This window comes from Cariama cristata, unplaced genomic scaffold, assembly GCF_000690535.1.
Source record: "Cariama cristata isolate BGI_N322 unplaced genomic scaffold, ASM69053v1 scaffold29202, whole genome shotgun sequence".
In the NCBI taxonomy this organism is placed as follows: Eukaryota; Metazoa; Chordata; class Aves; order Cariamiformes; family Cariamidae; genus Cariama; species Cariama cristata.
The window spans coordinates 32,867-58,914 of record NW_009604953.1 but is presented as its reverse complement, the minus strand read 5'-3'; the positions used below and the strand labels follow the sequence as shown (position 1 = coordinate 58,914).

The window sequence follows — 26,048 nt, the reverse complement described above, 5'->3', positions numbered from 1 at the left end:
TTGTGGTGCCATCTAGAGTAGTCAAATTTATTTGAATAGGTTGGGAGGGATAAGCCTTTGGAATAGATGAGATGCCTTGGCAAGACATTTACTTTCGTTGCTGTGTACCTGTAGAAAGGGTGGCATTTTTATGTTTTAACTTTGTTTCCAGAAAATACTTGTGTGTCAGCACCAGTTATTTAGACCCATAATGTACTTTAAGTGAGGTAATACTCCAGTTTTCAGGGACAGCTGGGATTTTTCTATTTTCACTTGGTTATAGTGTAGCACTGGGTGTCGCAGAGGGCAATGTGAACAGTTCCTGCTGTCTTCCTGACTGGAACTTTGTTGACCTGTTACAGGTATTGCTGAGCCTTTCTTCTTTTCTAGCTGGAATAATTAAGGGCTGTTAGGGGAAGTAAACTGTTCTCCAGATTGCAGGAGAGCCTGTACAGGCCTTATACAAGCTCTGGGGTCACAAGGCACTCTTTTCTGTATCCCTTGGGTATAGAATGGAGGTGGAGATCTGTGAAACGGTTGAATGCAGATACCGTTACAGCACTTGCATTCTGAGGCTCAGAGTAGATTTGTCTGAATGTTTATTTGTGATTTTTAAAAGCTCAGAAGTGCTGCTGGCAAGTGTTGTTCAGTTAATGAAAAAGAAAATGGAGCTTTATGAGCTTGGAATAGTTTTCTTTTTCAAAGGTGTTCTGGGGTGTGTGTGTGTGTGTGTGTACAATCTCATGATATTTTGTTGCCTGCATTTAGATAGTGTTTTTTTCTAAAGCGATTTATGCATTTGTATCAAATTTCCCAGTGTAGTTGTATGATAAATGAATAATGAATGCCTAGATAAAATCACAGTTACTTGTCATTTAGAAAACATCATCTTTCTTTATGCTTAGGTAGGTTTTTTGTTAGCATATGCTCACTTCATAAAGTACTTATCAAAATAGTGTCCCTCAGACTGGGCATCTTGTAGTCACAGGTTTATTTTTCCATGGTCTTTGGGTGATGATTTTTGTGCAGTTTCTGCCTGTTTCATCTTCAGCCAGGTGATCTTCACTTATCTCCCATTTAACTAACCAGTCACAATACATTGAATTCAGAAGCATGTGTGAGACAGGAGGTAGAGCTGTAGGGTTGTTCATCCACTCCCTGAGTGAGAAAAGGTTTTAAACCAGTTAGAGGTATCCAACACTCAGTTAAACATGGTAATGTTTTTCAGAATGAGCTTGGGCTGTAAATGCTTATGTAATCTATGTTGACCTATGGCTCCCTTTATAGGCTGCCGTTTGATTCCTGAATATGTATTTCAGGAGTTGATGTGTATGTCACTCTCTTAAACATACCTCTATTTAACATTGTTTTGGAAAGTTCTTTCTCTAGGTCAGTTATGACAAAAGGGTATTTAATCTCGTGGCAGATGGACATTGGCCATGTTATGGCTAATGAAATGCTGAAAATTTTTCTGTGTTTTTGGGTGTGAAGGAGTTTCTTTTGCTTTGATTTCTCCCCCCTGCCCCATCTCCAACACAAGGTCCATTTATAAATTAGGATTGACTGTTCCTTCCTCCAGAAGTTACAACTCTTCCCAGCAACCACAGTCTGTCAGATTAGAAATTAAGGGCATGGCAGTGTTTTGAGACAGACTTTGTTCTGGTGTGGCCTGTTAATATTTCTAGTAGATTTTTATCAGACTGACAAAAATTGACACCTGGAAATTTAGAGGCTTAAACAGAATCTAGAGTGATAGTTCCCTTCATTAAATGGTACCTCAACAAGTCGCTCAGTACTGAGCGGGATCTCACTTTTGAGGATGGGAGGATAAATCTGTCAGCTGCTGTCTTGCAAGTAAAGGCTGATAAACCTGAAGTAATTGCTCCAGCGCTCCCTCCTGTGATGGTTCTTCCTTCTTACTAGAGCTACTGACTGTTCTTGGAAACCTTGAACAAGTAGTGATGTGGTGACTTGCTCTGTTTTCCAAATACCGCTCTTTTGGTGCTCCTTCCACTGCCCGCAGCTGCTCGGTGCCGCTGCCTTCTGCCTCCTTGGCAGTGTAAAGCTAACATGATTCTTGGCACTTTCACTGCTATCCAGAAGGTGTTAAACTGGAATAATGACACTGATTGTGATCTTGCTGCGCTACCTTTGTTGTTTCTTGAGTAAATCCCTGAGCAACAGCAAAGGACTAACTCAGGTCTGCTCATGGAATTGAGGTAGAGTTTTAAAAAGCTTCAGTACCGAACACGCTTGTGGTTAGGTGCGCGTACTTCCCATCATGATTGGAGTTGTCATACACCAGTTAAGACTTGTGTTCAAAGTCTGCGCATGTTCTTTATTCTTCAGGCAAAGGACTAAAAAGAAACTTACAGATTTGAAAGTGAAATTCAGCAGTATTCTGTCACTTAATCTTCTCTTTCTCACTTTTTGTTGCTGAGTATTTACTTGCCACTTCCAAATTACTTGCAATCTCTGATTTAGATTATTTCAATGAATATAACAAAAACTCTGTTGGATTTCTTGCTCATTTTTCAGCATTTTTTTTTTTGTTGTTGTAACCTCTGCCTTAGGCTAAGCCATGACTTCAGGATCTGGGCATGTGGACTCCAAGGCTGAGCTCACTGCTTTGCTTGAACAATGGGAGAAGGAACACGGCAGCGGGCAAGACATGGTCCCTATTCTCACCAGGTAAGATCTATTAAATAAATTCTTAAATCTGAATATCTGAAGTTACTTGACAGCAGCTTTTACCATGTTTTTACTTGAGGTTTTTAGATGCTTGATTACCTGTTGGTAATTCATTTTCTTGGTCTGGAAGGTGAACTAGAAGTGTGGTATTTGAATACACACAATTTTGGTAAGAAATTTATATTGCAAAGATCTTATACAGACTGTCTCTAACACATGAATTTAATTCTCTGAAATAGTAGAAGTCAGGAGAATTATAAATAGTTGAAATAACTTTAGTATCTGAAGCTTGTAAAGTGTTGATCAAGATCAAAACCTATGACAATGTTGTTCCCTCAGAGTGGTGGTGTGGGATTAGTGATTGTAGTAACATTTGTCAGATTAAATGAAAGGATGAGAGCGACTCCTTGAATGCATCAACGGGATTATACTGAGGAGATTTTTATTGAAGCTGATAGGGCATGTTTAAAGTGGAATTTTATAAGTTGATTAATTTTTTTTTTTTAAACTAGATGTTGATTGACTGGCATTGTATTGTATGTGTGAGGAAAATATTCCCTGGACCAGTAAGTTATTTTTAGGAGATGTGTAGGTACTAGTACCACCATTAATTATAAGACATCTTCTATTACAAGAGAAACATTGGAATTATCAATTGCATTTGTGGTTTCCCAGGCCAGGCCTCTTTTGAGGAAGCTGATATTACTCTTGCTTTCACAGGAGATTCACAGAAATTCTACCCAATTCCTCCTTGTGCCTCTGCTGGCAGACCTGTGGCCTGCCTACTGCATGCAGAAGGGCTTAGCAGCAGTTGTACATCAGGAGCAATCCAGGTTTCTGTACTGCGCTGCTTTGTGTTGTTGGGTCAGACAAGTCAGTGCACAGATTCTGAGCTGGCACTGGGTCGAAGTAACAGGGATCTGCTGGCGCTTCTTGGCACACATCTATGGCATGCCTCACCTAGTGGGCACAGCTTTTTTGCTGTTCTTACTATGTTTTAAAAATAGCAGCACAGAAGAGGGAGATGAGCATCAGAAAGCCAGTCCTAAACAGTTGAAAATGAGTAGGTCTCTGAAAGATCATGAGACGTGTTTTGGGGTATCTTTGTGTATTGTCTGATTTTTGTCTTGATGAAAACTGCTATTTCAAGGCTTTTGCTTGCAGGCATAAACGTCATAAATTTGCTATATTCTGTGAAATTTAAAGGCGTTTGAATTAAACATGTCTTGTCTTGTGTTTATAGCAGTCTGGCACTTCTTGCTCTCCCTCAGCTCCTTGAGCTCCCTATGTTATTTATGCCCAGACAAGTCTTACAACTCTCTTTTGGTTCTCCAAGGTTTCTGTGCAGCAGGCAGAGCAGTTATGGATGGTGAAGGCTTGGGTATTTTGGCTTTAGTGGAGATAATACAGGTTTATTTAAGGTAGATAAGCAAGGGGATCTACCAGCTCTGGCAGAAGTGGGATTTACAGTGCTTCAGGTATCTATGAAAGCCTTGTATCTGTTTGGAGTAGAAGGTTTTAGATACAGCATAGGTTTAAAAGAATTTGCTGGAAGAGATGCTAGGAATCCACACCGACTGGAGCTTGTGTTAGCTCATGTCCTGAGGCAGAGTAATGCCCTTGCATATTGCTTTAGAATTAAGGCAGAGGAAGCTGTGGTCATGTTTGTTGTGAGTTGCGTTCTTTTACTTCCTTCCGCCTTCTGAGCTAAATGGAAGGAAACTTCCTTGTGTGGATGAGGGTCTGTTAAATGTGATGCCGAGGCACTGTATGTGAGAGTACAGTAGTGTTTCAACAGTAATAGGACAAGAACAGCAACAGTGTGGCTTACAGGCCACAGCTGAAGTGTGTCTTCCAAATAAGCCAGTTTCCTGGGTTTCCGAACTCTGGAGTGTCAGAAGGTATGAATTGAAGAAATTGCTTGGAAAGCATGTCAGCAAACAACAGATCTTTAATATACATGATTTTAAAAAATACTGTAAAGTGAAATGATCCTGCAAGAGCATTAGTTCATAGTCTGGATGCAAGTCGTGTTCAACCATTCTGGCAAATCCTGGGAGTCAGATCCTTCACTGCATCCTAAGAATCTCTTTCATAAAGGGAACAAATCAGCAGCTTAACATCGTACTTCATCTCCAAAACCAAGCATGTTGTGATATGGGATCCTAGAGCATCTTATGCTGTTGCAATCTGTTGTAAAGGCTCAGGTTGGTTGTTAATGCCAAATGATGGCATAGAGCAATATTAGGATGGCTTTATATTATGCCATCTAGATGACTGGGTGTCTGGCAAAGTTGACATACTTTTGTACATACCGCTGCCCCTTCCTTGCCCAAGCGCAAGGTGAGCTCAGTTTCTAGCAAGTAAAAATGAGGATCTGACTAACTTTCCAAAGATGATTGCGAGGACAGTTGTAAAGAGAAAAAAAAAAAAAAGTGAAGGGAAAGAACCCCTACCCCCATGTAAAACCTAATTCTTGCCTGCAAACTTGGAAGTGGCTAGAGAAGCAATATAATTCCAGGTGAATGAAGAAAATCTCGAAACATTAATAAAAGTTCAGTGTTTTTGTGAATTGGTTTTTATTAAAGCCCTGTGTACCACATGCCTACGTTATGAGGCAGGAATGAGCTTTGTTAGTTATTTGACTCTCATGTTGCTTCTACTGAGAACTGACAAAGCTGTTGATCTAGATAGATTCATACAAGTCACTTCACAAACCACCTTTGTATGTGTTAGTTAAAAGAACGGTATTGTATGCAAGCTTGAATTTTTTTCTTTTCTTTTTGAAAGTCAATTTTAAAGAGGCAGTGCTTTTTTATTTTGGTCAAGCAATTGTGACTAATTATCTCAAAAACCCCCATAATTGGTGATTACATGCCTGTGTTGTCTAGGCTGTGATAATGTTGTTGTCCCTGAAACCGCTCAGCAGCTTCAGCTGGCACGCTGTTTGGCTGCCTACCTAAACAGGATGGACTGATGAGAATGTTATGCTCACTTTCCATGCTGCTTATCTGTCCTCTCTGGCACATAATCAAAATGCAGATTATCACCTAAAAAGACCTGACAAGTCTAGAGTGCAGCTTCTCAACTCCCCATTTGTCCCAGTCTGTCAGCAGGCACCCCCCAAACTATTAGTTCTCAGGGAAAAAAATGAGGAGCTGGCAGTGGACTATTTAAGTAACTTGCTTTTGCCAGAAATTCATGAGAGCTGTAGCTGTGCCACCTGTTAGCAAGGGACATGGTTTGCATCTCTTAGCATTCAGGCATACTAAAAGTAAATATTAGAACCCCACAGGATAAACAGTTTGCCGAAAGATAATTATTGGATCGGAGAGAAGCAGGAAAGTTCTCTGCTCATTTCTGATGAGCTAATTTGCTGTTCCTAGAGTCTGGGCAGGCTTCACAACATCATCCTCTGTCATACTGACAAGTCAGTGTAGTTCACAGAGGCAGGACTAAATATGGTTTTGCCTCTAATTAGTTGTGCCTGGGAACACAGGATATTTTCTGAAAAGTAACAGGAATGGAGTAGAAGTCAGTGACATTCTGTAAGGGAAATTCCTTGCGAAAGACAAATATTTTTCCAGGAATTACTGCAGCCTTCCAGCAGTTCGCCCTCCCCTGTAATAAACTCTGCCTAGATTACTACCCTGAGGTGTTAAGACCTTGTTTTAAAATGCTGCGCTGCACATAGATTCTGCACCCTACTCTAGACCTCAGTAGAGGGGAGGGAATGAGGTTTTGTACCAAGGAAATAAGATTTCATTTGGTAATGTTTTTTAAATACTGCTCTTTATTTCACCTCCAACTGCATATATTTCTGCTGTAATGCTTCATGAAGAAAGGTAGTGGATCACTATGGAATTATTTATTGCTTGACCATGAGATAATCTCCCTCTTCTTGATTTTGTTTAAATAAAAATAATAATTCATTCCTTTACTGCTCATTCTAAATTAATTACAGCATAGGATTTCTTGTACCTGCTGAGGCTGCTTCTCCGTTTAGGGGAAGGCATAGCTTCAAAACAACCTTCAATTTTTTTCTGATACGGAGGAGTATTTAATGTATTTCGAAGGTCTATGGATAGGGAGCCGCTGGGTTGCTCCTTGTCTTATGCATTGCGGTGACTGGCACGTGCTAATAAGTTGAGCTTTGGTGGAGCTGAAGGGATAAGCTGAATACAGGTCACACAACACTTTATTAAATATTAAATGCTTTTATTATTACACAATATTACTAAAGTTTAATATGCAAAAATAACAAAGAATTGGGTAGGCAGTTTGAGCAGCCTCCCCTACACAGGCTGAATAGGAAGGAGGACTAAGCCACCTGTTAAGGACTTACTCTGCTGCAAAAGAAAGACTATGTGATAGTGAGAAGTACTACTCAAGCCCTTTATTTACCCTAGTTCTCTACAGTAGGTGTTGTAGAACATCACCAGGACTCTAACATGAGTAAATAAAAGGTGTTGGCCCCTCCAGAATGTCATGCTTGTGCGTCACTGGGATGTTGATATGGGTTCAGTGTGTTTTGGAGCACAGTGGCAGGGGTGAGATATTAGAGGCAAGTCTCTTCTCACCCCTCTATTCTGAACAATCTGAAATCCTCTGGTGGCCCGGAATACTGTTCAAATGAAAGTTGATGAGCTGTTTTATAGTACTCTGACAGATAGGCTATTGTGAGCTGTGCACTAGGAGAAGATCAAGTGTGAATTTTGCTCGTTTGATATTGTTCCCTCTGCAGAATGTCTGAGCTGATTGAGAAAGAGACTGAAGAGTACCGCAAAGGGGATCCAGACCCATTTGATGACCGACACCCAGGTAAGATGTCCTGGATGGTTTTGGCAGCACCAACTCTGTCACAATAGATACCTGGTAATTCATATTTAGCAGTAAGCAATATTTAGCCTGAATGTGCCCACTGCTGATCAAGGTCTGATACTGCTTTTTCAATGAGTAATTTTGCTCTGTAGTGCTGGTATCTGGCAGTTTGGATGTTTGCTGCAAGATTTTGAGGCACTGGGTAGAGTTTTGGAAGAGTGTTTCAGAGGCTGATTTATGACATAAGGGTATGATCATGTTAACAAGTTGTACTTAATGTGAAGTAGTAGGTGTTAGATGGACAAAGAAGACAGCCTGTCTCAGATTATCTTGAATTTGCTGTTGAGCAAGTGTAGTGCTTTAGAATAGTTACATACAGTCACTGATGCTTTTTATCTTGTTATCCTTGGGTTGTTTTTTGGTTTTTTTGAGATGCCTGGAACTGTTTACCTGGCATTGGCATCTTCACTATCTACAAAAAAGACAGTTCAATACTATTGGACCACTAAAATGTGTTGTATTTTGACTGGTAGACATTCTAGGGAGGTAATGCGTACTAGAAAAAAAAAAATGTTAAATTGGTGAATAATTCTTATTTCTTCTGTAATTTTCGTTCTGAGGAAGGTCCTGCTAACTAGAGTATTCCACAATCAATTTCAGTTCAGTATTAATCTTGCCATCTTAAGGTAAGTAGATAAGTCTTTTCCTGTTTCTCCCACAGGTCGAGCGGACCCAGAGTGCATGCTTGGTCACTTACTGAGGATACTTTTCAAGAATGATGATTTCATGAATGCGGTAGGTTTGCTCTGAGAGCTGTATCTGTCAATTCCTGACACTTCATATGGTTTTTGTTTACTCTGTGCTGGTTGACCTCAGTACTTGTTTAATATTTTATTTTACTGGTGTTGGGACTATCTCTTCCATAGCATTGGTTTTTAAAATGGGTTTAAGTGCAACTCATTTGCCACTGTTAAAGTGACATAAGGAAAGGGGAGTTCATGAGCTGTTGTGGAGTGCTGGAATATGGGTAGTAACAATTGAATTAGTTCTTCTCAAGGTTTATCAGTCTCTTTAAAGAAAATACCGCTTCTCTAATACAAGTTTAAAAGCATAATTAATTTCTGTAATGGAAATTAATACCACTAATTCCAATGCCTTGTCTCTGAATACTTGGAAATACTGGACTGCCTGTAGGAGCAGAGGAGTATGTCGGCTCTAGAAGACTCGGGCACGGAATTAGGAGGCAAGAGTCTGGTTTTCCTCTTGCATTGCTATACTCTAACATGAGTTAATAGAGTTTTTGTTACCCTCGCATCCCTGCAAGCACCTCTATTGGTACACATTGCTGTTGGGATTCTGACAGATTGCTTGCATGTAGCTTTCTGTCTTAAACTGCAAGGATAAGCAAACAGAGAGGCCATTAAAATGTACAATTTCTTATGTTAATTTTTTTTAGCTATTACCTTTTTGTTTACACTGTTACTGAACAGCAACTTTTTTTTTAGGCATTTGTCTTTACAAATCAGTTCAAGATAGATATTTAGTCAGTGAACAGCAAATCAGAAGGGAATTCTGTTTCTCTGAGAAGTGATTTCAACTTCTGAGGCACTGGAGGAGAGGTTAAAGGCTAGTCATCTTGAGATCCAAGGCTTACATACTGACATTTCCTTCTTTATCGTTTTGCTGCTGTGGGAGTTGTAAGGCTTTCACTACACTGGTTTTGTTCAGAGTTGAATTTCAAACCAATGCTGTTCCTGATCTTCTCTAGCTAGTGAATGCTTATGTGATGACAAGCAGAGAACCTCCATTAAACACTGCTGCCTGCCGACTTCTTCTGGATATCATGCCGGGACTGGAAACAGCTGTGGTCTTTCAGGAAAAGGTATCATCTGTACTAAGACTTGGTTTTTAAGCTTGGTGTTTTACATACTCCAACAGTCCTTCCTATAGGAGAAACCAGTCAAAAGCCATACTGAAATCCTGTCTCTGGGAGACAATCTATTCAATCTTAGTAATAATTCAGGGGTTTTTGATCTTGGCTTGTTGAACTGATCAAATCTTGGATATTTCACAGCTTTTAAGGTATAACGGGACTGATTCAAACAGAGGAGCTGGAACTTAATGTAATGTTTTGGGAAATGTTATCATTTGAATTGCTGTTTTATAGGCCTGTGAATGGAGCAGGCTGTATAGAATGTGAAGACTTGCTGTGGGAGTCTTGCCCAGTAATCCCCAGCTACAGCAGAGCGATAGCATTATTAGAGCTAAGTGATAAGCAAGTCATACTTTAACTAAGCAGTCTAAAATCCACATACTTTGTGGGGATTGTCTGGAACTGTGATGGGCAGCTGAATCAGGCTTCTGTATGTTGACAAGTGTGGTTTTCTGAAGGAATGCAGAGAGTTGAAAGTGAGGAGAAAATCGATTTCACTCCTGAGCTGCAGTTTCCTCATCTGTGAAAAATTTATGTAATGTTTTTCTGAAGCTTGGAAATTAGGTAGTGCTTTACATAAAAGTTCTAAATTAATTTCTTTACTATTGGAAATATGGATATGAACTCTAAAGCATGATAAAAGGAAAGAATAATGTGCTCCCTTTGTGAAGGATTGAATTTAATTTGGGATCTTTGTGATCTGTCCAAAGGCTAAGGCTGTGAGACTTTGATCCAAAAAAATTAAAACCAAAACAGTAGTTCCCCATTTGTGGAGGATATAGCTTTTTTTCAGAGACCACATCTCTCTGTAAATTGAAATTAAATTTTTAAGTTAAGTTTTGCACTTAAGGACTTTTCTTCTTTTGACTTGAGCATATATAGAGCTCTGTTATGGTACTTTGGGTTCCTGTATGTAGGGGACTTTGGGGTAGCTCCCAAGTCTGATTGAAGAGGATACTGCTCTCATCATAAAGAGGTCCTCTAGTGGCTAAGGGATTTCACATCTCGTCAATTTTATTTATTTTTTAGTGACATAAGAGCATTTAAATAATAATGCCATTTTCTTTAAATATGTAACAGATGACTCTTTAAAAATCTGTAAGCTGAAAGTTCTCATTGAAATGTATGTCTATTCATTACTACTTTTAACTGATCTTTTATTGTATTGTACCTGTGATTTAAATTATGTGCAGGATTCCTGTCACAATAATGACGTGTTGTTGTATGATGTTTCAAAATCCAGTAGTGATTTAGAGGAACAAATTGAATCTTTCATTCTAAACCATTGTCTTTTTAATTTACTGTTTTAATTTTTAATCAACACTTATCCGGACTTGTTAACAAAAGTTGCCCAGAAGGCTGCGTTCAAACACTGCTGGTTTTGTTACTATTAAAAATATTAACTATATTTAACATTAAGATTTTCATATGTATGGATTGGTATACTTGCATGCATTTCTCTCTTCTCCAAACATTATGGATTTCTGACTCCGAGAATTGTTCTTTTGGTTGGTGAGTTGTCGTTAGTAGAAAGAGTTCCTCTGGCACCAGGTGGCTTGCTTATTTAAGTGACTTTTCAATTTAGCCCTAGTAACCTTTTAGTGAAATGTAAGAAATTTAGCCAAATTCCGTTCTACTTGGTGTAAGTTCAACAGAGCATCTTTGAAATCTGCTAAATTGCTGGGGATTTATATTAGTCAAGCTGACAGGAACTTTAAGCTTGTTTGTTTTGACTAATCAATTTATACCTGTAGTGTTTTGCTCCTTCCTAGGCAGTAGGTTGACTGGCCACTTCAGAAGATTTTTTTTGCAGGTGTGCAAATCCTGATTCCAAATATTTGATACCTGGGCATAGTTTTATGCAGCTTAAAATGTTAGATTTATTTCTTTTTTTTGGTTCCAGATATTTTTGATTCATTATATGATTGATAGGAAATCTAGCCTGGTCATTACTAGAGATAGGGAGAATTATTACCAGCAGATGCTTTCACTGGGACTGAGAAGTTAAAAATTAGATGTAACTGTTGGAATTGCTTTCTTATTTTCTTCATTCTAGGAAGGCATAGTTGAAAATCTCTTTAAGTGGGCGCGAGAGGCTGATCAACCACTAAGGACATACGCAACAGGGCTATTAGGAGGAGCTATGGAAAACCAAGATATTGCTGCAAATTACAGGGATGAGAACTCACAATTGGTAACGATCTCTGGATGACTTTCCTTTTTTAGAGGGCAGATAATTTTTTTTTTTTTAATTTGTGGGGAGCTCATATTCATGAGTTAATATATGGATCTTACAGTGGTTGTAATAATATCTGTAAGAGTCAGTAGCTCATACTGTCCATCCTTTCCTGACCATGCATTTGCTGAGGTTGGGGCACGTGGCCCGATTATTCTGTTATACTAGTTGTGTTGAAAATGCCAATGGAAACCTAAGAAGGCAAATACTGCACTTTTTTTCATATTCTTAGCTTCCTTAAAGAAAAATTTTCAGAAGCTTTACATCTGTAACTATCATGTGTCATCATTTATGTACCAGGCAGGGATTTTAAAATGAAAGGTAAATCCGCGTGGGGACAACTTAATATGAAATTGCATTCACTTCAATTTTAAACCTTTCACCAGTTTAGTGTTGATTCTGTATGGTGTTTATCAGCAATTGAGATGACTTTCAGAAGAAAGTGTGATAGGAAAATTTGGCTTCCAGGATGGTTGAACCGTAGGTGATTTCTAATTCTTGCACAGATAAGGCCTTTAAAAGTAAAAGCATGACCTTATGTTTTGTGGAACTGCAGTTTTTCAAAGCTGCTGCTTGGAAGGGGAATGTTGCCTTTATTCTAGGCTAGGCAGAGGTGATGGAAGGATGCAAGCTGGTATGTGGTTCCATTAGCACCAATATAGCTCATCTGCTCTAGATGACTTTCAAGCCACTTCCTTCTCATGCAGAAGAGTAGGTGCTGATATTTTAAATGAAATTAGCTGTAGCAAGAGGATGGGAGTTTTCTTACTCACTTTGAAATCATTATTTCTCTGGGCAAACATACACCACGGCATACTTGACTGTACGATAAGAACAAAAAATACGGCCAATGTGAGTTGCATGATCAAAGCAAGAACTGTGTCCTCATGCATGCTTCTTTTCTGAAACAGGTGGCTTTGGTTCTCCGGCGGCTACGAGAGTTACAGGTTACTGAAATGACTACAAAACAAGAAAACAAGCGTCCCAGTCCCCGGAAAGTGCCATCAGATCCTCTGCTGCCTCTAGATGAAGAGGCTGTGGATATGGATTATGGGGAGATAGCAGTGGATGGAGAGCAAGAGGAAGTTTCTGGTGATGTGGAGATCTCCTTTCATCTTGATTCAAGTCACAAGACCAGTAGCAGAGTAAACTCTGCTACAAAGTTAGATGATGGGGGACTGAGAAAAAGCAAATCAGGGAAACAGCATGAAAGAGATGGCTTCCGGAAGGCCAAGCAAAAGCTGGGCTTCTCTGCTTCAGAACCAGAGCGGATATTTGTTGAACTGTCCAACAGCAGCTGGTCAGAAATGTCCCCATGGGTGATTGGCACTAATTACACACTTTACCCTTTGACTCCCGCCATAGAGCAGAGGCTAATTCTTCAGTACCTGACTCCCTTAGGGGAGTACCAAGAGGTGAGCATATGAAGGTGGGAGGAAGCACTCTGTGCTTGAATTCTCCTGACTAAACTATGAGTGGCATTGTGGGGGAAAAATTGCAGAACTGTTACATTGCTCCTTGGTGTTTCCTGATATGATTAAGATCAGTAACCTTTCCTGAGTTGCTGATGACTTTCAAGTTGATGAAGTCATTAGTTTGAGTATTACTTGATTAGTAATACTCAAACCTGAACCTAGCAGGGGTCTGGTCTAGTAGTTAGAGCATGACGCTAAGAATTTTATTCCTGGTTTCTGTTAAATTTGGTGATTGTTTACATGACACAGGGCAAGTCACTGTTTGAAATACAGACATTTTTCCTGTTTCCTCTGGGGGATGTGATAGACTCCCACAATTGAAAGTCTGAGGAAATAATGAACTTGAAACTCTAAATGAAGTGGTTTGTGTAGCTTCTGCAGTAGTTCTGCTGAGAAATGGCAGTGCCCGTGTTACGCAGGTGCTTTTGAGGGCTGTTGTTACTTACATGGACAAAGTAGTTGGGCAGTGTCAGATTTACCAAACCATGTTTCCTTTTTCTTTTTGGTGTGCTTTTTTTTTTAACCATAAAGCTCAAGTTAGCATAGGTCTGCAGGCCACCTTTATCTCAGACTAATCTTTTTTTAGGCGATTTAACTTAATTTGAAATTGAAGAAAGCAACACAGTTTTGCTTTGTGATATACCAAATGTGTGTGTGCATGTGTGTTCCTTGTTTCTGTGAGAGCCAAAGAAACCATTATCCCCCTAATACCCTGCATGCTGACTGGATCACTTCATGTGCCAGCAATAATAAGATATAAAAATAAGAATTAATACTATAAAGCTGTTACACAAAAAATATGTGAAGGGTTTTGGTTTGTTGCCCTGCTCTCCTGTTTTTTCTGTTCAGTTGTTGGGTAGTTGTCTTTGCACAGATGGAAAGTGGAACCTATCGCCAGGGTGGTATCTGTGTGGACTTGCCATAGCCGCACTTGAAGGAGAGTCTTAAGATTTCCGTGTGGCAGCTGTCATGCACCTTGCTGCAGTCAGCAGATGTATTACAAGAGGTGTGTTAACCTTTATTGCTTCCTATGGATGGAGCTGGTTACCACTGACCTCTCATAACAGGTATCTGCTAATAGGGGAAAATTGGGGTTTTGAGATAGTAAAAACCAAAACAGACCTTGTATTTCCCATGAAACATTCAGACAGTCTCCCATTTTTATTTTTCTCAGCTACTACCCATCTTTATGCAACTGGGATCAAGGGAGCTGATGATGTACTACATCGATTTGAAGCGAACCAACGATGTGCTGCTCACTTTTGAAGCCCTTAAGGTAAATTACTTTCATAATGCATAACACCTGCCATAAACATTGCAAAAGCATTAAATATATGTCTGCTGCATGTGTCAAAGGCAAACTCTTGCCTTCTTTAGGCCTGTGTATCTTGCAGCATTCCCTGGCGTTGGAATTGGCTTTCACTCAACTGAATGCATTGCAGTTTTGTTTTTAGAACTTTCAAGTATTTAAAATTAAAAAAAAAAAAGGGTGGAGGGAGGGGGTGAAAAGATCTTAATTGTGCAGGAAGTGCCATTAATTTCACCTGCCATCTGCCTATCTGAAGATGATAAAAATTCCTTTTTCTGTCAAATGCTTGTGTTCCTGCTGCCCTTAGATGTTCATTCCTGAGTTGTTCCACTGCCTGTCATCTTAAGGGACATTTGTGAGGGGTAAGAAGCACAAGCATCTTACTCCCAGAAGCCCCAGCGTGACACATCTGAGCTTAATGTTTGAAATACAATAGTTTTGTGTGAGTAGTGTTTAAGGTTACCTCCCCAAGGTACAAAACCACACAAAATTACCTTATTCAAGCCAAACCTGCAGTGCAGCAGCACAAGTTGTATTTTTCTCTGCATTCTTTCCCTCTTTCACAGTAACTTCTTGGCCTCTGATCCTCCAGTGTCATCTTTTTTCCGTTTCATTGTCATTTGTCTGAGAATTTATTTCCAAGGAGCAGTGTTCCTACAAAAGGTGTAGGTTACCTCGGTTGAGGGTGGGGTTTACAGTGGTTCTTACTGTTTCCTCTTAAGGTGTTGGTAATACAGAAAAGTAGTGTTTAGTAAACTTGAGTGCAGCTGTGGACTTCCGTTTTAACAATAGCCTTTAAACTTAATTTTGTAAAATTCTTCTTGCCAGCAATATGGCATATACAAAGTGTGAATGCAAATTTAAGTATTTCTTAGTGATAATAGAAAGTGAGTCAATATGAAAAGAACAGGAAGACTTAAGGTGGCCTATTGGATAATTTCTGAGTTGCTCTGCTTTTCTTGTATTTCTTTTGCAAAACCCCCCCCCCCCTTTGTAAAACAAAGTGATAGTGCCTTTTTTTGCCTTTGTCATTAGGATAAATACTACATTCTGTGGTTAAATATAATGGGAGGAGGAAATAAGGTGGACAAAGCACGGAGCGCTTGTTTTCTGCCATCTGTTTTTCTGTGGGGTGGGGGGATGGAATTGATGACAGTTTGAAGAATTCCAGCCTAATCTGCTTTTATCCTTCCTTAGCATTTAGCATCATTGCTGCTGCACAACAAGTTTGCAACAGAGTTTGTTGCTCATGGAGGAGTGCAAAAGTTGCTGGAGATTCCTCGTCCTTCCATGGCAGCAACAGGGGTCTCCATGTGCTTGTATTATTTGTCTTACAATCAAGATGCCATGGAGCGGGTAAGAGGCATTCTTTTACTGTAACTGTGGTGATTCCTGTCGTTTCTTAGTGTTTCTACCTGTGTTCACACAGTGAATAAACATATCCTAAGATAAAAAGCAAATTTATATGGAAGACTTTGGTATGTACAGAGGCAATAGGAAGTATATAAATAATGGTGTATTTGAGTGTTATGTTTCAAGGGTGTAGATTTCAGTTCCTAGGGAATTAACTGAAGACCTCTATTTTGTCAGCATTGTCTCAATACTTTCATTGCTCCGTTCACCCCATTATTCCCTCTTCCCCTAAAAGAGGGGGGAAAAAAAAAAGTCTCCATTCCTGTTTGTCCTCCTTTCCTGTCTGTTCCAATCAACTCTTATACCTGAGATTGTTTTTTTCCATGCACAATCCCAGTGTGGATAGCTTCAGTTTTACACAGTACCTCAGTCGGATTCCAGAGAGCAGCGCAACTTCTGTGGTAGTGTTCAAGTGCAGCAGAAGACCAATGCACTTCTGGTCTGCATTCTTCAGAAAATCAAATTAAATGACACTAAGGGTTGTCTGTGGCCTGAGCTTAGAAATGTTAAAACAGCTGATAAGGAAGGTAAAGTTCCTCACCTCATGTTTTAACATAGAAAAAAATTATTAAAAGAAATCCTCCTCTCAGTTCAGTAGTGTTCCTCCAGCAAGCATCCCTTCAGACAGGTTGATATGGCAGTCCACCCTTAAGCTTCAGTTTCCCAGGCACTTTAAACAGTGATTCTATTTTCTTTTTTTGTACTAGCAGCACCGTGTGTGTACTAAGCTAGATCTACAAACTGATATGGTTTACTCTAAAGTTGCTACCATGCCAAGAAAAAAAAAAAAACAAACACAAAACTTTCAGCTTGTGAGTGTTAGTACCGGCATATGGGAGCATCCTACTCTAAGATTCATTCAAAGCAACTGCAAAGTTGTAGCCTTAAGCCTTCCAACTCTGCTGTGCTTTGAGTGATGGCTTTTGATTCCTGGCCTGTCCCTGACATTGTCTAGTATTTTTGTTTTTTTCTTTTTTTTTTTTTTTTTAGCTGAAAATAGAAGCAGTTAAACTAGTAACTGTACACTTGTACACTTCTGCTTATTCTTTCCTAGTTTTTGATGCTGTCTGAATGTGTGTTGTGATTTTTAACATGCTTAACACTCCTGAGCATGTAGAGGCTGGACTGCTAGTGGTTGTTTAAGGCCATATCTGTATGGATTCTGCTGGCATTTGTATGAGCAAGTTCAAAAACCTTTTGTTAATCACAGTTGATCAGGGTTGTCTGTGCCTTGTATCACATCTCACTTACGAGGGCAAGAAAGGGCAAGAAAGGTGAAATAGAAGTAATGTTCCCTCCACTTCTTTTTGCCCATCATGTCAGAAAGATGGACCCTGGCTGCATATGACCTGCTTTGGTGTTTCTCTGAACTTTGTCATGAGAAAACTCTCTATGCTCCTTTTTTCCTTCTTTTTTTTCCCTTGATTCTACTTGCTGTTTGAATGGTTGTTCAAAGAGAAAAAAAAGCCATGCAAAACCAAAAGCCATGACAGGGTGCTGCATGAGGATTCCTTCTGCTTGACATCCTCAGGCCATATCGTAAAACCGTGCAATGTTTTGTAGTGACATTATCTCATCTGCCAGATGTTATCCCCAGTATCTACAGATACCAGGTAGAGCAGGTTTCTGTGGTACATTCTTCTCTTGGTTTTGATTTCAGAGGAAGCCAGTTTCAAGGGGGCAATCCCTTGTCACTTAGTCCATGCCAAGCCTCAGGTGTTGGCATGGAAGCAAGGCTGGAGCTGGTAGCACTGTATTCTCTGAGTATGTCCAACACCAGCAGAGAAGAGATGAAAAAATCTGCTAACTTGGCATATAGCAGCTGGTGCCAGTGCTTTAGCTCTCTGCGCTGTTCCTTTTGGCGCTGACCCTGGCAGAGGATTCCAAGTTCCTCATCGTTAGAAGCTAACAAATGCATGCAGAAGTGCAGTTCTGAGCACATGGTCTGCAGATCTCAGAGGCACGGTCTGAGAAAAGAAAAAGACCAGCTCAGTTGTCTATTTCCAGGGAAGCTTTAGATTTGTATTTGATGATCCTTGCAGTTCCCCTAGACTTCAGTGCTATCAGAGTTTGCTAGAACTTCAACATAGTGTATAATACTGTTACACTGAGAAGAATTTTCTTCGGTGGAAACTTCCTTCTTCTCTGCGTCTAGCAAAGTATTCTTTGGATAGCTTGAAGTGCTATCGAGAAGGACTCTCTGGGATTATACTACACCAAGACTGCTGTATTTATTGTGTTTAGGTCTGGGAATGGACCAATTGCTAGTCCTATGCTGTCACGTCATAGCCTTTATTAGTCTCACAGGGGCTTTCTTTTACTGATCTTGAAATGGGACTTTTTATTTCATCTCTCAGATGTCTCAAGTTAAGCTGGGAGTAACTGATATTTGTCCTCTATCTGTTTGCCCCTCAAAGAACCCGCATTCTCTTTAGACAAATTCTCTTCAGCAATCTGTTTGAAGTCCTTCTCAAGAATGTTCTTTTGCTTTCTAGGTGTGCATGCACCCCCATAATGTGCTTTCAGATGTAGTAAACTACACCTTATGGCTAATGGAGTGCTCCCATGCCTCAGGCTGCTGCCATGCTACCATGTTCTTCTCCATTTGCTTCTCCTTCCGTGCTGTCCTGGAGCTCTTTGACAGACATGATGGCCTTCGACGTCTGGTTAATCTGGTAAGGCTTGTAGTTTTATGTGGTGAACACAGTTTTAGTGTCAGGTTTTGCACCCTTTGCAGTGCAACTGTGGAGAGTTCTGCTCTTTGGTTTTGCTTGGGTTTTTGTCCTTCCTCAGTTCCCAAGAGATGGAGAGGTGAGGTGAGTTTTCTAAGTAACATACGTGTGTATCCTGTTATCTTTATTATTTTTCTTATTATTATGATTATCAACTAGAGACTTGCTACCCTTTGAGAGCTTTTTGGAGCAAATCCTGGGTTAAGCAGTACTTATTCAAACAGTCGTGGCTTAGTGGTAGTTCAGATATTTCTCAGTGTTCCACATATGTGTGCGGTATTGTCATGTGCCCTTTTGGATGCAGATAAATCCAGCCTTATTCCAGGAGAGGTACAACTGGGTTTGTGCTGTGGTAACCACAGTACCTTATGAGCACAAATTATACTGTTTATGTACAAAAGCTGGTATGTCTGCATGGTGTTGCTGTGCAGTCCTAATTGCTTGGGTTGTATGTAACTCAAGGACATCAGCACTGAAGTGTGTAAGCACACTTTGTGTTGTGTAATATAATGCCTAACAGCGTTAGGCACAACACTGCATCCAGATCTACATCTACATGTAACTTCTGGATTTCTTTCTTCATAAATAGTGAAGGAGGGGGAATAGTTCTTTTTAGACTTACTGTTTATCCATGCAGATAACCTTTTTTGTTCAGACAGCTTTTGTCAGCTCTCAAAGTATGCTTGTATGTCTTTTATAGCAAAGTAAGTTTGGTATGGGTTTAGTACAAGTGCAGCTGAGAATTGTAGGTGCTTTTATTTTCTTGGAGAGTGAGCTGATGAAACTTTCCCCCCTACCCCCCGCCCCCCACCTGCTTTCTGAAGATAAGCACTCTTGAGATCTTAAACCTGGAAGACCAAGGAGCCCTCTTGAGTGATGATGAGATCTTTGCCAGTCGCCAGACTGGGAAACACACCTGCATGGCCTTGCGTAGGTACTTCGAGGCTCACCTTGCTATCAAACTTGAACAGGTGAAGCAGTCACTCCAGCGCACTGAAGGTGGCATTCTAGTCCATCCGCAGCCCCCTTACAAGGTGAGTAGCGTGTTGCAAACTTTTAACATGGTCATTGCATTTTTCAAGTGAATCCAAGCTGCAGGAATATGTGGATGTCCTTTGAAGCCGGTGAAATAACTAGGCAGTGTGCAATTTATAGGGGTAGGGATTTCTTTTTTTCCTGCCTTGTGGAACAACGCTGCAATAGGAAAATACAGAAGAGTCTTTGAGGTTCATCTGAACTACATTTGATTAAGGTTCCTGCTCATCTGCTGTGGTTTCCTTTCCACCTCTCAAAAACTTAAGTTAAAGGCAGACTATTTTTGATACTCATGGGTTTTTCTATGCTTTTAATCTCTGAAAGGACAAAATCTGTACGTGTAGAAAAGTGCATAATGTTGGAAAACTTGGAAATAATTTTGATTTGATAATGACAACTGAAATGTATCTTTTGGACACCATAGTTTTTAGGAATGACCTGGGAGATTCTTATATTGGCTGTGATTTTTTTTCCCCCTACTTTCTCCCTGCAAAGTGTGGGGTTTTTTGTTTGTATGTGTGGGAGGTTTTTTTTGTTTTTTCTTTTTTTTTTTGTGGGGGGGGGGGGGGGGGTGTTTGTTTGGGGGGGTTTTTTTTTTTTTTGGGGGTTTTTTTTTTTTTTTTTTTTTTTGGGGGGGGGGGGAGGTGGTGTTTGTTTAGGTGGGTTTTTTTTGTTTGTTGGGGTTTTTTTTGTTTGTTGATGGTGTGTTTTTTTTTTTTTAAAAAAACCTGAATTTTATGGCTGCTTGTTTTGAGGGAGCACATTCACCTCTGGTTTTTCTGGTTTAATTTATGATGGTTTTCTGGAAGAGCTGACATGAGAAAACATAAGGGTTTTTTGCTTCTGCAAAAATCACTTCAGTAACTAAAGTAATGTCTATAAGCTGTTGCCTTCTTGTGTAACTTAAAAAAGAATTATTGAAAGGCAAGCTTGTTAGAAATTTCCTTTTTTTCTTTAGTATGTTTTGTAGTCAGAACTTAGAAACTGTAATTGAATATTTTTGCAGCCTTTTTTAATATGTTAGCAGAAATTTATTTTGAATGATAGTCTAGTAACTACTAGATTAGTAGCTTAAAAGCAGAGTGGAATTTTAATTTAATGTAACTTCTCTTCTTAAATTGGCCTAAGCCTTCTAGGACTGCAAAGAAACCTAAAGGATATTATTCTTAAGCTTATTATTGTGTATTATAGTGACAATTGCTGTATTCTTTTATAATTGGGGAATAAACCAGAAAGTAAATACTTAATCTGCAAGAGACAGTGGTAGTCTACTCTTTATGGATACGGTTTTCAGTTAAATCCCAGCAGTGGGGGACTTCATGTGCAAGTTTGTAACCCTTGTGATCTTCTAATGCTTCCAACTTCCATGCAGGCTTGCTCGTATACTCACGAGCAGATTGTAGAGATGATGGAGTTCCTTATTGAGTATGGTCCAGCACAGCTCTACTGGGAGCCAGCAGAGGTTTTTCTCAAATTGTCTTGTGTCCAGCTCATGCTTCAGCTCATTTCAATAGCATGCAACTGGAAGACATACTATGCAAGGTGAGCTGTTTGCTGTAGTATTGTATTTTAGTGCAGTAAGTTGTGACTCTTGGGCAGGATGTCACATTTCTAGATTTTCCACCTCTCTTGATAGCATTTAAAACAGGCATATACTGGTTAGTGTTGTTAGGGCCTGTGCTGTGACTACACAATGCTTATGAAAGTTAACACTGGAAAGCAGGAGTAAAATTTTGAGACAGAGAGGGATGTCATGAGATTCCTGAAGAGCCAAAATGCCTCAGGTCTTAGATTTCTGAGAAAACAGCATCATAGTAGAGCTTAATCACAATTCTGTGCCACTTTCTATCTGTCTTGAAATTTGTTTACCTCTTTGCTAGGGAAAGGCTAGAAAGCCTTCAAACTAGAGGGTGAAATCAAGACATCTGTTAAGCCTGGAAAGAGGTGGAATGTCTGTTTGGATGTAGTAAGTTTAGCTGAATTGAGAGAGGACAACGTGTATCACTTTGTTGATTTGTTGGTATTTGAAGTTTACTGAGCAGATATAACTGTGCAAAGGAGTTGTGTAAATATGCAACAAGCCAGCATTTGAGAGAGGAAAAAGGCTGAAGATTGTTATTGTGCATTGCTCAGGTTCATGTCCCTAGATGATATGCCACCACCTGTTAAACTCAATGTGTCTGTAGAGGGGCTCGCCTTATGATGCCACTTCTGAGTTTCTCCCTTGTCTTGGCCGCAGACAAGCTGTGGGAGTACCATGATGTTCTGTTACTTCTCTGTGGCACCTTTTCCCCCCACCTCCCTACGCCAAAAAAATCTGCAGCATCCTTATTGTTACAAAGGAAAGGGAACTGCCACCAGGCTCTGATAGAACACCATTAGGATCCTGTCCCCAGTTCAAAAGGAGCATGGGTGCAAAGTTCCAGCCTGTTTATCCCAGTGACTGCCTGCTCCCCAGAGTGAAACTGTAGTCCTCTCTAGAGATATGTTCACTGGTGAGTCACTGTCTGCTGTAACTAGTTGTTATCAGCAGTATTCTTGTCACCAGGACTGCCACCTCCTTATTTCTGCTGCCTGCAGGACCTCCTTGCCTAACTTGAAAGCCTTTGAAATCTGTTTCGCTTCTGCAGTCCCCTGCCTCCCCCCCCTAGGTTGCACTCTCCTGGGTGGTTTCTGTTCTCCTGTTTCTTACTCTCTGCAGCTGTTTTCTAATTGCTACCTAGGTTAACTCCTACCTTTCCATACAGGCTTACAAACCTTCCCCACTTCTCTTGTGGTGTTCTGCTCTCCCACCTCTTGCTTAACAGCCCTTTTCAGCTTCCACACACCTGTGTCTCTCTTAAACAGGTGCCTAAGTTGATACCTGTTTCCCCTATCGCAATTGTCTGTTTTACTGCTAAATGTTTTGCCTTCACTTCAGAAAAACTTACTTCCTAGTTGACAAATGACAGAGTGTTTTAGACAGCAGTGTTTCCCAACTGATATGTAGAATTAGATCAGATTTAGAAGCTTAATTTAGAACGCTTTTGTGGATAAGTCGTAACATTCTTGTATTTATAAATACAAAATTACAGTGCTTTTAGGAGCCTGTGGGCAGTGTGGGGTAAATGTTGACAGGCTGCACATGATGGTGTGCATGTGAGCACTGCCTTCTGTGGAGACCAGCCCTTTAAGAGTGGAACATTCTAAAATCAAAAGGCACTATCAAATACATCAGATGTGACTGATTTACTCCTGTTTGTTGGAGTAGAGTAGATTGAATAGTATTTTATGTTATTGAAACAACTCTGTATGTACACCTCTAAGAAGTTCTTCTGTTGTTGTCTTCCAGGAATGACACAGTACGATATGCTTTGGATGTACTAGCCATCCTGACTGTGGTTCCTAAAATCCAGTTGCAGCTGGCAGAACCTGTGGATGTGTTAGATGAAGCTGGATCTACTGTTTCCACTGTGGGTAAGCTGAATATGGTCCTGATGACTTACATGCTTATCAGTTGTCTTCTGCTACATGGTTTTTAGCTGGCTGTTTCTCACCTGCAGTGAGACAAGGGTTAAAATAATTCCTGTATTTAGAATTACTATCAAGGATGCAAATAAATAGGAGAGAAGACTGTGGTTAAAATTGTGCCATGATTAGCACTGTGGTTGGATTACAAATTTGAAGGCATGGTCTTTGACTTGCACTTGTTTTCAAGAGCTCATTAAATACAGATGGAGGAGCATCTACTTTTGTAATGGGACTATTAGGTTCTCTCAACTTCCCAGAAATTTAGGTCTCCTGGGGATACGGCATTTGAGAATACGGGAGAGGAACAATTATAGCTATTTGAGTTGTGCTGTAAGTGGCTACCTGCAGATTCAGTATACAAATGAATGAGATGTGCCTGGATCAGATATAAGGTTTATCCATGAACTGAGGCCTGGCTTTTTTTTTTCTCTTTTTAAGAAAAGAAAAATAAAAGGTGGGCAGAGTACTAGATATAGGCAAAAGACAATTTCTTTTGTACAAAACTTTTCTCTAGACAAAACACCAGTTCTTTCTTGAGTGAGGGTTTTGATCTTCTGAAGCGGACATGAAACTAACAGGAACTCTGTCTGGGGGGGGGGGGGGGGAACCAAAACCCCAAAGTTTCTTTAGTGACGCTGTGGGGCGGGGGGGGGGGGGGGGGAACCAAAACCCCAAAGTTTCATTTTTGCCTGACTCCTTTTGGAAGCTGTGATATGTTTTATTTTTTTTCTCTTCATAACACGATCTCCTTCCTTCCTCTGTGTTTCTGCTTTGTTAGTATTTATACAAGAGAGTTGCTTTCTGCAGTAAGAATCAGAGGCATGCCTGTGCATCTTTTTCTGTCCCAACTATCTCAGATTTTTTTCATTCCTGGGCCATGCTCGATCACCTTCTCTGAAAGATTGTTTGACTCCCTACTTACTGATGATGAAGTGGAGTAGCATCAGTGTAGGAAAACGTTTTGCTAGAGAGGTAGATGACTATGTCTTACACTAGTTAGCAGAGCTTCAGAAATTCCCAGAATGAAGAGAATTACCTATTTTCCTCAATTTTGTTGAAGACTCCCTTACTTGTTTGATGAACTGTATGAGATACGTTTTAGAGTACTAAAGAAACTATTTCTTTCCCTTACTAGGTATTAGTATCATCCTTGGAGTTGCTGAGGGTGAATTTTTCATCCATGATGCTGAGATTCAGAAATCAGCCCTTCAGATCATCATCAATTGTGTATGTGGCCCAGATAATCGGATCTCCAGTATTGGCAAATTCATCTCTGGAACTCCTCGGCGAAAGCTTCCTCAGGCCCCCAAAAGCAGTGAGCACACGTTAGCTAAGATGTGGAATGTGGTACAGTCCAACAATGGCATCAAAGTGCTGCTGTCATTGCTGTCTATAAAGATGCCGATCACAGATGCAGATCAGATCCGAGCATTGGCATGCAAAGCCTTGGTGGGGCTGTCACGCAGCAGTACTGTCCGACAGATTATCAGCAAGCTCCCCCTCTTCAGCAGCTGTCAAATTCAGCAGCTGATGAAAGAGCCGGTGCTTCAGGACAAGCGCAGCGAGCATGTGAAGTTCTGCAAATATGCTGCTGAGCTGATAGAGCGCGTCTCGGGGAAGCCATTGCTGATTGGCACGGATGTGTCGCTGGCTCGGTTGCAGAAAGCAGATGTGGTGGCCCAGTCAAGGATCACATTTCCTGAGAAGGAGCTGCTGCTGCTGATTCGGAACCATCTCATCTCTAAGGGCCTAGGAGAAACTGCATCTATCCTTACTAAAGAGGCTGACCTACCCATGACTGCAGCATCTCATTCATCTGCCTTCACCCCTGTTGTGGCTGCTGCCTCTCCTGTGACCCTGCCTCGCACTCCTCGCATAGCTAATGGCATCTCAGCCCGTTTGAGTAGCCACAGTTCTGTAGGTTCCACTGCCGCCTCTGTCCATGCTCAGGCAAGGCCGTCTGCATCCCAAGGTCCGCTTGCCCTTCCAGGCCCTTCTTACGCCAGCAACTCTCCTCTGATTGGCAGGATTAGCTTTGTCAGGGAGAGGCCATCTCCCTGCAACGGCAGAAAAATCAGAGTGTTGCGACAAAAATCGGACCATGGCGCCTACAGCCAGAGCCCAGCTATCAAAAAGCAGCTGGACAGACACCTTCCTTCCCCACCCACGCTGGACAGTATAATCACAGAGTACCTTAGGGAGCAGCATGCCCGCTGCAAGAACCCCGTTGCCACCTGTCCCCCTTTCTCTCTCTTTACTCCCCACCAGTGTCCTGAGCCAAAACAGAGGCGCCAAGCGCCAACTAACTTTACCTCACGGCTGACCCGCAGGGCAGCCTTTCCGAAGTATGGAGGGGTGGATGGTGGCTGCTTTGATAGACACCTTATATTTAGCAGGTAAGGAAGAAAAATGTTTCTTGATCCCTCTCAGGATGTACCCTGTGCCAAAAAGCCTTACCTGGATGCAGGCTGTGCAGTCCCACAGCAGAGTATCCTGGAGAGAGAAGTGTGTTAATTCAACAGTGACAAGTGGGAGAACCTTGAAAGGCATTTTTAGAAGTTCTGTTTCTCTTGTCCTTAGTACTGACCATTGGTTCATAAAGTGCACTTTATTTTCAGTATCATGTTAATTCATTAGCAACACTGACTAACGAAGCTTGTAGCTCTTTGTTCTCCTTTGGAAGGTAAGTATGTAATGCCAGTTTTACATGAGAGTGTAGCAGAGCCTTGAGGATGGTTGGCTGACAAGTGCAGGACAACAGAATCCATATTTTGCCCTTGCAGCTGAATCTGCAGCACTGCAAGTTGCTAGCCTTTTTGTGTGACCTTTCTTTGCTGAGGTTAAATTGGAGGGTGATGTAAAGTTTATAAAAATAAAGATGGCACATAGATGAAAGCATCTTCACAGTGAAAGC

The 26,048-nt window shown here is 40.6% G+C and overlaps 1 protein-coding gene across 1 annotated transcript in view; it reads left to right on the top strand.

Annotated features, from left to right (window-relative positions):
- The first annotated feature begins 2,550 nt into the window (after positions 1-2,550).
- VPRBP (Vpr (HIV-1) binding protein) overlaps positions 2,551-26,048 on the top strand; it is a 48,479-nt gene continuing 24,981 nt past the window's right edge. The window contains exons 1-13 of the mRNA XM_009695787.1: positions 2,551-2,670; positions 7,415-7,491; positions 8,213-8,286; positions 9,260-9,373; positions 11,481-11,618; positions 12,572-13,075; positions 14,310-14,411; positions 15,642-15,800; positions 18,353-18,532; positions 19,414-19,623; positions 20,997-21,166; positions 22,956-23,080; positions 24,270-25,530. Coding sequence (XP_009694089.1) covers positions 2,561-2,670; positions 7,415-7,491; positions 8,213-8,286; positions 9,260-9,373; positions 11,481-11,618; positions 12,572-13,075; positions 14,310-14,411; positions 15,642-15,800; positions 18,353-18,532; positions 19,414-19,623; positions 20,997-21,166; positions 22,956-23,080; positions 24,270-25,530 — 3,224 coding nt within the window. The 5' untranslated portion in view covers positions 2,551-2,560. The remainder of the gene's footprint in view (positions 2,671-7,414; positions 7,492-8,212; positions 8,287-9,259; positions 9,374-11,480; positions 11,619-12,571; positions 13,076-14,309; positions 14,412-15,641; positions 15,801-18,352; positions 18,533-19,413; positions 19,624-20,996; positions 21,167-22,955; positions 23,081-24,269; positions 25,531-26,048) is intronic.